The sequence below is a fragment of the Lagopus muta genome, chromosome 2 (genome assembly GCF_023343835.1).
Source record: "Lagopus muta isolate bLagMut1 chromosome 2, bLagMut1 primary, whole genome shotgun sequence".
In the NCBI taxonomy this organism is placed as follows: domain Eukaryota; kingdom Metazoa; phylum Chordata; class Aves; order Galliformes; family Phasianidae; genus Lagopus; species Lagopus muta.
The window spans coordinates 25,349,254-25,365,167 of NC_064434.1; the positions used below are offsets into that span (position 1 = coordinate 25,349,254).

A 15,914-nucleotide genomic window follows, 5' to 3' on the forward strand; every position below is an offset into this window, starting at 1 on the left:
AAAACTGCCTCTGTTTGAGGCACAGCTATGAGATCTCCCTTCGCAATTCTTAACGAAGCAGCCAGTAACGCCCGGCCCCTGCGGGCGAATGGCGAACGCCCCTCACTACCCGCATCCGCCCCGGCGCCGCCGCCGCCCGCTTCATTTCAGCAACCGGTTCGCGCCGGCCACCTCCGCCTCTCGGCGCCCGCCCGCCCTCGCACGGCCCTGCGGTGCCACGCCCCCAGGCTATCTAGCTCCCGCCCCGCCCCGCGGGAGGCGCCTCTTATTGGCCGAGCGCGCCGCTCGTCAAGGCCGCGCGCCAGCGAGAGGCGGGCTCCGCGGCGCTAGTGCAGGAGGCGGCGTCCAGGCTCCCCCCCTTGTGTCGCCGCGTCCGCTCCGCACCAGCCGCAGAGCCGCCCGCTGCCGCCGTCGCAGCTGTATGCTCCAGCCCCGCTCCGCCGCCGAACCCCCTCCGGCAGCTCCGCGGCCTCCAGCGCCTCCGCCTCCTCCTGGTTCCGCTCCTCCTGCCCCCGGCGGTGGCGCCCGCACCCCGGCTGTATGATCAGGCTACAGTCTTCAATGAGTAACCATATTCCTGTGAGTGCCGCCGCCCGCGCCCCGGACCCTCGCCCCACTGCCCTTGTGCGCTGGCTGCGCGCTTCTCCCTTTCTCCTCCGTCTCCTCCATGTTGACTCTTTGTTCTGCTACCTGGGCGAGCGGCGGGGAGCAGCCCGGCCCTCCCGCGTTGCGCCTCGCTCTCCCTTCCGCCCCGCTGCCGTGTCCGTCAACCGCCGCTGAGCGGCCCGCGCCGGCCCACGAAGCCGCTTCGTAAGCGTTCCCGGCGGTTGCGGCCCGGCCCGCCCTGGCGGCGGTCCCGAGCCCGTGGCGAAAGGCAGCGCCCGGCGGCGTTGGTCCCCTTGTCGACGGGAAGGCCGGGCCGGGCGGCGGCCGCGGGGTACAAGATGGCTCCACGTCGGGAGCCTGGCGGGAGCGTGATTCGAACTCGTGACCGCCGCGGCGGAGGCGCCGGTCCGGCCGCCCGCGGTGTGGCGAGGCGAGCCGGGAGTTCCGCGGCGAGCGCGGCCCTCGGGATTCGTAAGGATGGGACAAGCCTCGGCTTGCCCGCGGGTGCCTGGCGGTCAGGTGGTGCGGCGGGACGGCCGGGAGCCAAGCCTGGGAGGGAGGGAAGGAGGGAGGGAGAGAAGGAGGGGAGGGAGCGTGCGGGGAGGCGGGCGGTAGCCATGGCGGCTCGTCCCGTCCTGCGTTGCCCCCGGCCCGGCGGGCACGTGCGCGGCGGCCATCAGCGGGCTCTTTGTCCGCGCTGCGCCCGGTACGCGAGGCCCTTCTGCTGTGAGCCTCCCGGGCAAGGCCGAAGATGTGCGGCTGGACTCGCTGCTGTCCGGGTCTTAGAGGTCGGCACGGGAGGAGGTATTTATTTGCGAGTCGAAGTGGATTTTTCTGTACGGTTGCCAATTTATAGTTAGAAGCTCACGGATGTAATAAAATATTCTGATGGAACTTGTTTTTTGAGACATTTCTTCTTCCCCGGCTGTAGTACTCTATTGTGCCTCACCTCTGTGACCGCAGGGCACACACAGCGTGCCTTAAAGAGCAACCGTAGTGAGGCTTGCTCACAGCAGGATGCCCTCCAAAAGGCAGAATGTGATCAGAACATACTTGTTATCAGTTACACGGCATGGTCAGGGACCATTTTGTGCTGGTCTGTCAGCTGCAGGCACAGCAAATACTTAGAACTGATGAACACACAGCCCTTGTGCTACAGTTCCTGGTGTTCCTTACTGTTGCTGGAGACAGCTTCCAATGTGTCTTATCTGTGACTGCAGAGCTGCTGAAGCAGTGACTCAGAAGTATGAACCCTGTCTCCTTGTAACTTCATTACACTGTCAGATCAGAAAGCCTGAAGATGACACGTAAATGTCAGCTCTTATTATTCCACTGATGGAGCAGCAAAGGGCTTTGAAAATTTCTTGCAAGATCAGAACTGTTTTAGAGGAGAAATGTGGAAGAGCACAGAAATGGCAGAGATGGGAGGAAATGTGAGAATGAGGAAGAGAACTGACTGACAGCTACAGCAGGGGCCAAGCAATATCGTTGTCTTAGCGAGGCTGAATGTCAGGCAGCAAATAAATAGAACTTATCCTGATCCAGTAACTCCACTTTTGTGAAAATGCTTTTGCTATGACGAAGATACACTACGTAGTAATGCTGAGTCTGCCTCAGTGTGTAGGCAGTCTGTAAGAGAGCAATTTTTCTTAAAGGTAACTGGAATTCCCAAATAAGGGTAATTCTGGTGAATGGTGAATCCTTGAATGAGTACGTTGTCATAGTTTTTAAGAAATAATGAAAGTGGGTCTGTAAGATCGGTGAAGAGGTAAAAGGAGGTCCGTAACTCTATACAGCTTTTCGCGGATTAAATACTTACTCTTTGGCACTGATATTAAATAGTGAAATGCCATAACTCTTTACATGCATATGTTTAAAACGTAATGGAATAGGTTTTGAGTAGACTGATGAGAAATATATAGTTTGCTGTATAAATGATGGAAGTGTTATGTCACTTTGAAACTGTTCTTGGCTTCAGATGCTCAAAAGATGCATTAGACAAAGGAGTGGAATGTTTTTTGGAACGTCTTATTTGCCCCAGTGTCTGTTAAGGCTTTTTCACATGTTCATTTGTGGCGCAAGTTAGGAGAACTCTGAAAACAATCGTGTCCTCTGTTTCATCTATGGAAGTTGTGTTGACTTGTTACACAGGAAGTTTTGAGATAATCTTTTCTTCCCCTTAACTGCATACTTTAACCACAGGAAGCATCCTTCTTTTGCAGAGCGTGTTGTAGCACATTTGTGATAAACTTCTGGCATCTTCTGTTTGTGATATGAGTGTGTATTTTCTTACGTTAAGTGTTGCTTTCTCTGGTCTGAAGAGGATAGTTCTGTTGCTGTGGTTATCATAACAGAGGTATCGTGTATCCTGTAGATAGGAGGTGAATCTCGTCAACAATCTCTGATGAAGGTGTGCTTTAATGTTATAGAGTGGCTTTGCTATTTGTACCCCTCACCTTCCCATTCCTTTGTATCTATCTTGGTTATCACCTAGGCTTTGAGTAGTATGTGAGGATTGGGGTATTTGCCCTCCTGTTTTTTTAAAGGTAGACATTTTCAAATTGTAATGAAATGTGTCTTCTAGTTCCCTTTTCTAGCTATGCCTCTGTAGGTTCAGTAGCTAAGTATCTAACTTCAGGAATATGATCCCACATAGTTGATTCTGGAGATAAATGTTTGTTCAAGAAGCAGGTGGATTGAGCAACTGTGAACTGTCTTACATGTGTTTTGAAACTGAAGTACCATGCAGCTGTGTACACAGGTGCTTCTGTTTTCATGCTTCTAAAGACGCTACCAGCCTGTGAACAAGAATATCAGTAGCGTGGGATAGACTTGCATCTCCTCTCTGTATACACGTTGGTACCAATCTGATAGATTTTTCATAAGCAGTCTTTTTGAGACACAAGTGACTGTTTCAAATGAAGAACGGGCACGTGAATCTGTTTGTCAATGGAGATGTATATTCAGCTTTCCGTCCCAAAGAGGAGTGTGAAATAAAGCTTTTCTTTACAAGATGTCTTCCTTTTGCTTGAATTTAATTTATTCTTTTTAATTTCTTCCAGCATGCGTGATAGATGGAGCAATCCTAGTTAACATGACTGTCCCTTATTGGATAGGATAACTTCTCTTAGTAGGGAGTTTTGATGTATTAACCTTCCTTATGTTTTCAAGTTTTTGCTGTACCTGAGAGTCTAAAGGTAGCTTGGCTTTTTGTTACTTATAGAAACAGCTGCTTTGCACTTAGGTTGCTCTGAATGTAATGCCTCCTATTTATTTCCGTGGATACTGCAACACCTACCAGGAGCACAGTAACGCTTCGATAGAACACATTCTTGGCTACAAAACACAATTTTTTCAGCAGTCATCACCATTAGCTGTGCATTTTTACCAGTGATGAACAAGAGCCTGCATACAGTGCTTGTAAAAATCTGCGCCAGCGGAGGTGTTCCATTGTTTCACAGCTGCTATGGTGGTGTCTCTGCGAGGAGCATGTTGCCCTCATAGTCTGTCATTCGTTAGCCCTAACAGCTGGTAGTTGGAAGGCATTCAATCTGGATTGTATTGTAGGATGGTCCATCTGAGACTGGTAATATGGAGTTGGCATTATCATATTGCAGAAGAAAGGTTGTCTTGTTCTCTGGCCTAACTCTGGAAGTTTGAAATGGTGGTCGTAGTTCATGGTTTGTTCAGGTTCCAGGAAATCCAGGAGAATCATCCCTTTCCTATCTCAGAAGACAGTGCGTATCACCCACCGAGGGCTGTTCTGAACTTTGATGGGAAATTCTCATGTTGCCAGTGTATACACTGATGTTTTGACTCCAACTTGTAGTGGTGGTGTTGGTCTTGCCATTAGTAATGATGAGATCCAGGAAACTCACTGTGTGGCTTATATTTGTTAAGTAGGTCCTGACAAACTTGCATGCAGTGTTCTTGTTCATGGGACCTACCTGGTGTAAACTTTGTACTCTTCCAGTGTGTCCACCATTATTTTCAGTGCATTGGAACCCATATTCAGCTTGGTTCACTGTTCTCTGGTTGTAATCCACTGATTAGTGCAAATGAGCTGATTGAGATGCTCTTGATTTGGTGATGCGGCAGCAGTACACAGGCACCTGGAACATGGCTTGCCTTTAATATTTCTGTTCCCACTACTGAAACACACTGCCCACCACCTCAGTGAGCTCGCATCCGCTGTTTGGTCTCTATCAGCATTCAACAAGTGTTGATTTATATCAGTGGGTGCCACTTTTTCCCCATGGAGTAATTCAGTTGTGTGCTTTTGCTTTGTGCGCACTTCTGTCTGACATTCTGTCAAACTGCCCTTTTGCTGCTGTCACACAGCAACAAACTAATAGAATATTGGTGGGAAGGTTCAACCCCTCCCACAATATCACCAACGTCTGCATCTGATGTCATGGGCCAAGATAATAAAATAAGAAGTGTTACCTTTGGAGCAGCATTCATATCTCCAATATCTTTCAGTGTTCGTTTTCCTCAAATAATACTCAGTTTGAGATGGGAAACAGCAATGGAGTACTCAGATTAATTGCACAAACTGCTATTTAGTATCATTCTGTGTTAAACTTGTGTGTGCAATAACATGGCCATTGTCATCTGCACAGCTTTATGCTTTCATATGCTAACTTGTTGGTTTTTTTTTTTTTAAAGCTTACCTACCAAATAATAGTCTGAAAATTGTACTTCCAAGCCTCTTGTGAGTTGCTTAAGTCATTTGAATTCTACCTAAATACAAGGTGCTCTTAATTGCTACAGCAGTATTTTTTATAGCTCAATTTTTGTCTTGAGATCTAGTTGCTGAAGGTGGCTTTAGCCTTGTACTCCAGCTTAATGATCTAATGCAAGTAGTGTGCCCATATACTTGTCTTTAATTTTCTTTTGACTGCTGGAACAGACCTAAACTAGGCTGGTAAAATCTCTTTTAGTGTAGTACAGTCTTTTACTACATCAAGGTATTGATCTAGGTATGGAACTTTGTAGCTACCAGTGAGGAGAGAGAGAGAGAGAGAGAGAATATTCATCAAAGGAAAATGTGAGCTTTGTCTCTTTGTCATGCAGCAGCAGCTGTTGCCAAGGCAAACAGTGAGAATGAAATGCATGCGTAGTTAGGTCCTCAGTTCTTTGAGTTGGTAAGGTGCTGATGTGTCTGATTGAAGCTTGCTAAGCCAGTATTAAAGAAATTAATTAATTTGTAGGGGTTAATTGCATGTAGAACTCAAACTTAACGTTGTGTAATGTATTTCAACTTTGTATTGTGGCTGCATCTGCTGGATGTGATTAACAATCTGCTTTAAAATGTAGGTGTTATGACTGCTGTGCTGCTTGCCTTTTGCTTAACCCCTGTGATGTATTTGCCTGGTGTTATAGTGAGTATTGGTAGTTGTAGATTAAGGGCAGCCAACGTACCAGATTGGGTAAAACCAATTGCTTCTTACCTACGCCAGTATGGGGTTGTGATGGCTTTCCTATTATTCAGTGTTTAATTAAAAATTCTTCATCTTGTTTTGAAAAACCTTTCCTGTACCCTAGTGACCGGGTTCTATTTCATCACTTCCTCAGGCTCACTTTTGTGTTCTTCTTGTTTGTCAGCCTTCTCTCCCTCATTCTCTATTGGAGAAAATGGCCAGGCTTGCCTTAGAAGTCTTAAAAAAGAGATAATCATAAGATCTGTCAGCGCATGAGAAAAGCAGCTAAGACCTTGTGCAGCTGTATCTGCTTAAAGCTGTCCTGTGCTTCTCTGCTGTTCAGCTTCTTAAACTAATTAAAAGTGATTTTAAATAAACCCTCTTCAGTTCTTTCACTCGGTTGCTATTTTAGTTGTTGCCGAAATCTGAACCTAGGTCTCCTTTGTGCATCATCTGAACTTCTCCTGGTATGGTATGGTTGGTATGTCAATGATGATTCTTGAAATCCTTCACATTCTTCTGGTTACTGTTCTCTGCTGACAGAGGAATCCTTCTTGCTCTTTTTTTTCATACTTATTTCTGTTTGAGATTTGCTGTCTCTCAAGTTGCATCACAGATAATTCTGAAAAGTAAGTGGCAAGCTTAACCCTTTAGTCCTCAAAAATGATGGTGGTAGTACCTCTAGAGCGGCAGTGAAATGTGTATGTGCAACTGCTCTAGTACTTCTGTTCCCTTTCTGCTAAATTTTGTCATATTGGTTAGCAATTTTGTTTTTGAAACCATGCTGTGAGATGCATCCCTTAAAACTTACTACCAAGAAGTTGTCAAAGAACGTGAAAAAGATGACTGCAGATGTTTATAGGAAGCCTTGTGTGGTGCATTTCTGCTGCAATCTGATCTGGTAATGGTTTGTATCTCCCCTGTTAATGTTTCTAAAACTCCCTCTTCTGCAAAGGAAGGAAAGGAGCAAAGCCTGCAACATTGTTACCATTTTTTAAAAGAGGTGACTAAGAATTCCTGTTCTGCTAGGGTGCTCCATGGAAAAAGCTACAATTAGGTCGTTTGATCTCAGCTCTTTGAAAAGGCAGATAACAGCAGGACGAGAGAAAATGGTTTCAAGTTGAGGGAGTAAAGATTTAGGTTGGATGTCAGGGGGAAATTCTTTACAGAGCGCGATTGGTGAGGTGCTGGAACAGGCTGCCAGAGAAGTTGTGGATGCCCTGTCCCTGGAGGTGTTGAAGGCCAGGTTGGATGGGGCCCTGGGCAGCCTGGCCTAGTACTAAATGGGGAGGTTGGTGGCCCTGCATGTGGCAGGGGAGTTGGAGCTTCATGATCCTTGAGGTCCCTTCCAACCCTGGCCATTCTGTGATCTGTTGTGGCTTCTGCTCAATGCTAAATATGGTTATTAATAAGGGGCCACTGTTGTCTTTGTGGCTTAGTGTGTGCAGTGGGGCCTTGATCTGACTCCAAATCCTGGATGGCAATTAGCAGCTGTGACTTTATTGCATGTAGCTTTTCTACTTGCCATTTTTGATAGTGTTTTAAGACATTAGCTGCTGTTGGGCTACCTTCTTATGTTTGGGCAGCTCTTCAGCTCAGGGTATTTGAACATATTGCTACAGTGTAGTTACCATTTGATTGCTAGAAACTAGATTTATGAAGGCAAAACTGATACTGCTATCTCCCAGCTTGGGAAAACAAACAAACAAACAAACAAAACCACCTTATTAGATACAGTAAGTCTGACAGCAGTTATCTAATATTGCATGCTCAACCCATTCCTAAGGTATTTTGATGATGTTTTGATTGGACTTAATGCATGAATTCTTCTGGTGTTTAGAATTGGCTGACCAACATAAGTCAGTTTTTCTGCTAAGGAGCTGTGGGATTAGTGATGCTTCTTTCTAGTACCTACGTATATTTTGTGGACGTCTGGTCCAGCTTTTATGTATTTTCTGGGAAACAAAACTTGTGTGCTATTCTAATTCTTGGAAAGGAAAGACTTTCTGGGAGTATGAACAGCAGTACTAATACTGTTAGCTGAACACACATCTAGCTCCTGTGCATAAGGTTCCAGAGTGCGTTAAAAAAAAACAACATGTATTTTTGGATCATATACACAGCACCATCTGCAAATGAATACATAACTCATGGCAGTTCAAAAGCTATGATGATGAACTTCCTGGTTTTGCATCTTGTAGTACTGTTATATGCAAATTCAACCACAGCTGGGAATTACTGGGAAAGAATTACCTATTCAATAAACTTGCCTTTAAATTTTTTTTTTAACTACAGTGTAACTGTTATCTTGATGTATTAATAAAGCAATGATGTCGAAAGGCAGCTAACACTAGATGAAAACTTCTCTGTCATCAGCCTTAAGTATGTGAAATGTTCTTCTAGAAATCTGTGTGTCTTGACAGTCGAAACATGTTTAAAAGCTTTGCTAGGCCACACAGATTTTTGCATTTTATTTCAAGACTTGTCACACTCAATATTTTTTTCCTGGTTACCCTGTTCTTAAATTGATGATTTTTGAATGTAAACTAAGTCCATTACGCTAGGCTTTACAACCATTTTTTTTCTGTATCAGTAGGCTGGTAGTTTTATATGAATGTTTTAAGTTCTGTGATGGTCAGCTTGAAGATTGAAGGAATCTCATCCTTGCCTTTATGTAACCACTTCAGCTTGGTGTAGCTGTAGGTGTTGTGATATGTCTTAATTCACAATGAGAAACATGCTGCAACTTGCAAAACTTGATACATTGTATTTGTGCTAGCTCTTTTGAATATTGAAATATTGGAAATATTAAATTCATTAGCATTAAGGCTTCCTTATCTGGCATCTTTCTATTTAATAATGTATATATGTTTTTCTTGTTAGAAAGGTAACAGGGTTTTCATGCAAGCCTGATTCTTTGATTTAAAAAATAAACCTGCTGAAAATACTGTCTCTGCTTTCATTTTGTTCATTTTATAATGCTTTCTTCAAAGTGACCTTATTTCACATATGCTCATTGTATTTTTTTCTTGTCTCTTTACAGCAGTTCTGTGGTGTTCTTGGTCACACATTTATGGAGTTTCTGAAGGGCAGTGGAGACTACTGCCAGGCACAGCACGACCTGTATGCAGACAAGTGAACTGTAGAAATTCATTACTACTCCACCAAGAAGCCCCCCTAAGAGTGGTTGACCAGGATAAAGAAGTATTGAATTGAAATTGGCAGAGCATTTAACAAAAGAATTCAGACCTGGATGGGGTAAACCTCAGTGCACTGCCTTTCTTTTGCCTCAGTATTACTGGATTGAAGAATTGCTGCTTCTTGTTAGGAGGTTCATTTCATTTCCCATTGCTCCCGACTTCATACTTCCAAGCACTGAGAATTTCACGTGGAGTATAGTGAAGTAGACTTCGGTTTCTCTACATCACTTCTATATTAGATTTTTTTTGAATCCTTTCACAATCTTGTTGCATGTTTAACTAAATTAATATGGCCCGAATGAACCGCCCAGCTCCTGTGGAAATCACCTACAAGAACATGAGATTTCTAATCACACACAATCCAACCAATGCAACCTTAAACAAATTTATAGAGGTAAGGTCAAACTAGAATTCTTGTTGGTGTATTCTTATGCCTAGTATCTAACTATTTTTTTTTTTTTTAACAAGTGGAAGCTGTACGAAGGGATACCGAGTGAGACAATGAACTCATTTTAAATAGTGATGCAATGTTTCACAAATCCACTGACAGATATACTCAGACTTTGGCCTTCACTGAGGCATGCTTCTGGATGTGAAGCACAGAAATAATAGTGTTATCTGCTATATAATATGTTCAGTATGCTACTTTGGTGTGAAACAGGAAAGGTCAGGCATAGAAAAACTGAGATCTAGTAGCAACAGGGGATCTTACATAGATTCATCTAAAGTTGTATAAAATTCCCTTGCTCTTATTGAAGTAGTGATTGAAAATAATGATTCAGTGTACAGTGTACACCAAAAAGTTAGGAACAAATGATAGAATTGCAGTATGCTTTCACTGCCTGTTTTCCTTCAATATTAGCAAACACTGGTTTTACTGTAACTTAAAAGAATTCCATGTGAGTCATTTTTACTTGGATGAAATTTGTGGTGGTATACTTACAGTGCAGTGTGACCTGAGTTGCTGAAATTGTTTCATTTTATGCTGCAACACTTCCCCATTTAAATCTATGTGTATTGGCATGCACTGCTAGTATCTGAATTTTCTATCTAAACCTTGCAATTTGCATGTTGGAAACATAAAATGTACAGTTGAGTGCATGCATATGATAATAACATCTTCCTCCAGGGTTACCTCTGTGTGAGGTTTGAACCTGTAATGCAGTCCCTCCTTAGTAACATTTAAGTTACTTCCATTGTATTTTATATGCCCATTCAGTATGGGCTAACAATGTATGAGAAGCACAGTGAATTCATCTTTGTTTGCATTTATACCTTCAAAGCTAGATAGTGTGGTTAAGCTACAAGCATGTCCTTGGCAGTTGTAGTCTAAATGACAGGAGAATATGGGGAGAATGAAAAATTAGTAATCTGTTTTCCCATTTATGAGGCTTAATAGCAGAGTGGAAAGAGTTTTTCTTTTATCTTCTAGGTATAAAAACCCATGAACTGGAATGATTTACTGTTCTGTGCTCACCATTCTTATTAGTAAGATGTTTTAAAAGCTTCTAGTTTTAAGTAGAGCATGAGAAGAGGAAGATGTAAACTTCATTCAGGATGTTTTGAGTGAAGCATCTAGCTTTGCAACCTTGGAATCTGGCTGTTATTTTTTAAGAAGTAATCTTTCAGAGATGAATTATTTCACTAGTCTTTATCTGGAGCTAACAAGAAAAAACCTGACCATCTTAACCTTCAGATACTTTTGCAGAAGAGCATTAAGGTATCTGCTATTTGCAAGGTATTTTAATTATTTCAGCTTTGTGTTCCGTACACCTGGCAAGCATTTCTATTAATTTATTTACTGAAACTTTTGGAATAAGTTAGCTTACTAACCTATTGAGAAAGTAAATAAATGAAGTCAGTTTACCATTAAAGCAGTTCTTTTCACTCCCTAGGAACTTAAGAAATATGGCGTTACCACAGTGGTAAGAGTGTGTGAAGCTACTTATGATACTGCTCCGGTGGAAAAAGAAGGCATTCAGGTTTTGGTAAGTAATGCAGAAACAGTGGTTTGGGGGTTGGTTTTTTAGTTGTTATTTTTTAAAGAAAACTTTTTATATGTTACATAGTCACCACCTTGATTCAATTCTGTAAGCGTATTCTAGCAGCTCATGTAAGCAAAAGCTATTCAGATCTCTTAGGGGTAAAAAATCCTGGAGTAAACTCTGTCATTCAATGAAAATAGGTTGAGAGGAATATATTCCTCACAATGTTAATTTTTTTAGAGAACTATAAATTCTAATTCACATAGTAAAATTTCTCTTTATATGTATTTATGTGTTCTTATAGGATTGGCCCTTTGATGACGGTGCACCACCATCCAACCAGATTGTTGATGATTGGCTAAACCTCCTTAAAGTTAAATTTCGTGAAGAACCTGGTTGTTGTATTGCTGTACACTGTGTTGCTGGTCTTGGACGGTGGGTGAAATTTTAAAGATCTGTTGAATTGCCATTCGTGGTCAGACTTCTTAAGATTTAGTGAAAAAGTGTAGTTGGGGCAAATTTCAAAATAGTCACAGATCTAGTATTGGGAGGAGCTCACACTTAGAAGTAGATAAGATGACTGCAAATTGTTGCATGTAAAACATTAGACTTCTGAGCATTTTAGACAAAAGGTTATCCTGTTCCCACAGCTATCAAACTACTAAGTGAAGTAAACAAATACATTCCTGTACCAAATTGATAAGTGTCACATTGGTATTTTTTGTCTTGCTGAAGTCTTCCTTTTCTTATGGCTTTATTGACTCTCATCTGTAACTTTCTTCTTCTATCCCTATTTCAAAGGTATTGCCAGTCTCTTAATAAGGATACAGTAGACATTAACCCCGCCCAAGAAAGGTGTTTTAGTATATGAAGGAACAACTTTCACCCATCAAGTAAAATGATGGGTCTGCTTCCCTCTCCCCCAGATTTGGTGGTTAAATAGTTGAGGAAAAGTACCTGATTTTTATCATGTAAGGCTTCGTAAATACTTAAGTATGTTAAAAAAAATACTCAGCAAGCTTGTTACTAGGTAAACATATCTTTTGTTGCAGTGTAGTATGTTTCTTGTCCTCTGTGTGGTTGTTTCTTTTTTAAAAATAAAAAGCAGTGTAAATTGTTGTTATTTGAGTAACAGCAGCTCTCTCAGATGAGAGATGCTGTGGCAAGCAAGGAGGTCTCCCCCTCACGGTAGGATGGCATGGAGATTGCATCTGTAGTTTTCATTGGATCTGGTTTGACCTCTTACTTTTATTTTGGGTTTCTCATTGCTTTTAAGGAGGGATTGTTTGTGGGAATAGAAACCCATGTGCAACTCTTGCCTGGAATTAATTGCCACTGAAAGTACTTGCGTATTATTCCTGCTGTCCTTCCATATACTTCAGGTCAGGTGAATAAAATTAAGGTTAGCTAGAGCTGATCCCTGATTTTTAACAGAGGTGAATGGCTTGTAAGTGTCTGATATAATTGCCCAATTAATTTAGGAAAGTCTTCTGTCCTTATTTGATATTTCATCCCTGGGGAAGGAAAAAGCAGGGGAAAGAAGTGGGAGAATTACACTTTTTTTCCCCTGTGTGTGAATTGGCAAATCCTAAACTGTGAAAACATTACTATTTTTTTTTATTAGAGCTCCAGTCTTAGTTGCTCTTGCACTGATAGAATGTGGAATGAAATATGAAGATGCAGTGCAGTTCATAAGACAGTAAGTATGAAGTTAATATCTGTTTCCAAGATTTAACTTGCCAACATATCTTTGGTCTTTACAGGGAATTCTGAATGCTCTTCTTGTTTGTTGTTTGTAAGATGAAATCTGAACCTTTTAACAAACTTTCTGAACACAGTCAGTGTTGTGGGACTTGTCTTGTGAAATGGGTACTTCTTCATGAGAGACAAAACACCTTAGAAACTAGGTTCTTTCTAGTAGCTAGCACTCATTTACATTTCTGAATCATCCCTTCTTTTAATATATTGAAATGTCCTAAACAATTCCCCAATTGTCTTTCTGGTAGAAAAATCAGAAAAATATTTTTTTATATTTTTTGTAAATCTATGCAAGTTGGATGAGGAAACAAGTAGTGCCAATGCCCTAAGTTTGTAGGCATCAACTATATCTTAAGAACACTGCATTGCAAACAAAAAATAGTAAAATACTATTTGCGTAATTGCCAAACGTGTAAGGCCTCAGATTGAGTTCATCTTGTGCACCTTAACAGGGTGGTGTGTACAAAATGAGAAATATAAAACTTCATATAAAATATAGGTCTTTCGTGGACTCTTGGTTTGAATAGATCCAACAAAGATCCACTTCTGTATAGATGTGTTATAAATATAACTTAGTATTGTAGTATTCTTAATTATTTTAAGAGATTAGACAGATTAAGTTGTTTAAGGAGGAGATTGTCTCAACTCTCTGTAGCTTCCTTTTGAAGTTTTTACTAAAGATCTTATGCAAGATCTTTGGCTTGTGTATATTAGGGGCTAAAACACCATCTAAAATACTATGTGCTCCTTTGATCATGTGGTCCAACGAGGTATTTTTCAAAGGAAGCTACCACCCTCTTTTCTGGCACTTAGCTTTTAATTAGCCTTATTTTGGTTACAGTCCTGGTTTAATCGTGTGTGTTTTTTCAAGTGACTAAAAATATTTTTTCTCCAATGGATGATGTTATTTCACTGGGCAGTAGATTAATATTTTAAGATATTTCTTCTTCCATTTAGGAAACGTCGTGGAGCTTTTAATAGCAAACAACTTCTGTACTTGGAGAAATACCGCCCCAAGATGCGCCTGCGTTTTAAAGACTCCAATGGTCACCGAAATAACTGTTGCATTCAGTAAAGCCCAGCAGCCTATGTTACTACTTTGGGATTAAAGGATGGAAACGAGAATTGAGCAGACTGCGTGCCAAAGGCATGGATCTGATATTTTTAAGTAGTAAAGGAAGCTTCCATAGGAGTATTTAATAGGCTAAAAAGTTAATAGTAATGCAACTGTGTTTAGATGAATATCCATCTGTTTGGAGACCTGATAAATGTTTTTGCTGTACCCTATTTCTGAGCTGTCTCCTTGTTTATTAATTACCAATTGAAATATCCTTTAATCATGCCGTTGAGTCTTACCCACCTAGTTTCAACTACTAAAAATTGGGGTACTAAAATAAATCAGTCTGTAGAGAAATTAGGTGCCAAAATACTTAGCATATCAGCTACGTGTTTTTCCTTATAGATGGATGTAGTTCTGATAACGTAAGAACTACCAGCTTATCTGGACCTTACTATTTTTTTCTAGTCATTTCAATATTGAAGAATATGGCCTCTAAGATAGTCTTGCCTGCTCACCGTATGTTTTGTCTCCCACAATCGCACTAGAATTACCAGGATTTGCACAGTGTTTTGTTTTTTTTTTTTAAACTATGACTTACAGCAACTTTTTCCTCCAGTGTCTGTACTTTTCTGTTTTCTGACCTCTCCATTTTACAAATCATTACGCTCTGATTACTCATGTAGAAAATCTTTTAAATTGTACAGAAGCACACAAGTCTTTAATGTCTCCAGACAAAAAGCCTTACAGTAAAATTAATGTTGACACTTGATGTGCAACTTAACAGAGGGCCTAAAAAGGTTGGGAGGGGCTATTTAATATTTCTAGTAAAATGTTGCCTTTGTCTTGTGCAGGAAGTATAGAATATGCCCTTTACTTTAGTAAATATTTTTTTAAAACTTAGAAATGCTTTGTTATCGTAGCTAAAAATTCTTAATCAGAAAATTTCTGAAAAATCTTGTAGTTTCTTTTACTGTACCTATTGAAAGTTGTTTACCAACTATTGCTTTGTTGAAAGTGTGATTATTTTTTTTTTTGTTTGTTTGTTTTGTTTTTCCTCCTTGAGTTTCTGCTATGACTTGGGCAGACCTCTGTAATATTTTGTATGCCTTTCAAGCTGCGTAACTTAATATTTGGATACTTGATAATTTGTTTTATTATGTAATTGATAAAATGGTGATGTGTATTAATGTTAGTTCAACCATATATTTATACTGTCTTGGGAATGTGTGGTTATAGTTCTGTGGGAGAAATAATTTTGCCAGTGTTCACCAGCTTGTAAAATCTAGTGCGAGAGCTTAAACATCTAAATAAATACTGAAAAGCACTTACAAAGTTTGCTGAAACACTCATGATTCACTTCTTGTGTACTTTATTGGCAGTCTTATGGTGCCTAAGTTCTAAATCTATCCAGGCATCTTTTTTTTTTTCTCTTCAAATCTGGGCCGGAGTGTCCCCTTTGCTGTAATGTTTGCTGTTTGTTTTACTCATAAATAAATGTGGACAAAATTAATAGTAGAGGGTATGGTATTATTTCTTTATGGAGCTTACTTTTGACTTCTTTCCTCAGTACTAAAATAACTTAATTATTGAAATTCCTTGCAATAAATACAGAGGAGTAATAAAATGCTGCTGATATAAGTGCTCTCACGGCTTTATAGATGTATTTATATGTTATCGTACAATCATAGACTGGTTTGGGTTGGAAGAGATCCCAAGGATCATCAGATTCCAACCTCCCTGCTGTGTGTGTGTGTGCGTGTGCGGGGGGGGGGGGGAGGGGGGAGGGGAAGAGTTCATAATGCTTCATTATCAAGGTAGAAACTTTAACGAGGCTTCTGAAGAATTGTTTCTGGAAAGGTATAGCCTCATTATAAAGAGCACT

At 41.0% G+C, this 15,914-nt stretch overlaps 1 protein-coding gene across 1 annotated transcript; it reads left to right on the top strand.

The window, feature by feature from the left end:
* Positions 1 to 323: 323 nt before the first annotated feature.
* On the top strand, positions 324 to 15,388 carry PTP4A1 (protein tyrosine phosphatase 4A1). The gene is made up of 6 exons (XM_048936086.1): positions 324 to 579; positions 9,073 to 9,623; positions 11,125 to 11,217; positions 11,519 to 11,649; positions 12,839 to 12,913; positions 13,930 to 15,388. The coding sequence occupies exons 2-6, from the start codon at positions 9,519 to 9,521 to the stop codon at positions 14,045 to 14,047; spliced, it is 522 nt and encodes a 173-aa protein (XP_048792043.1). The 5' UTR covers positions 324 to 579; positions 9,073 to 9,518; the 3' UTR covers positions 14,048 to 15,388.
* Positions 15,389 to 15,914: the final 526 nt, after the last annotated feature.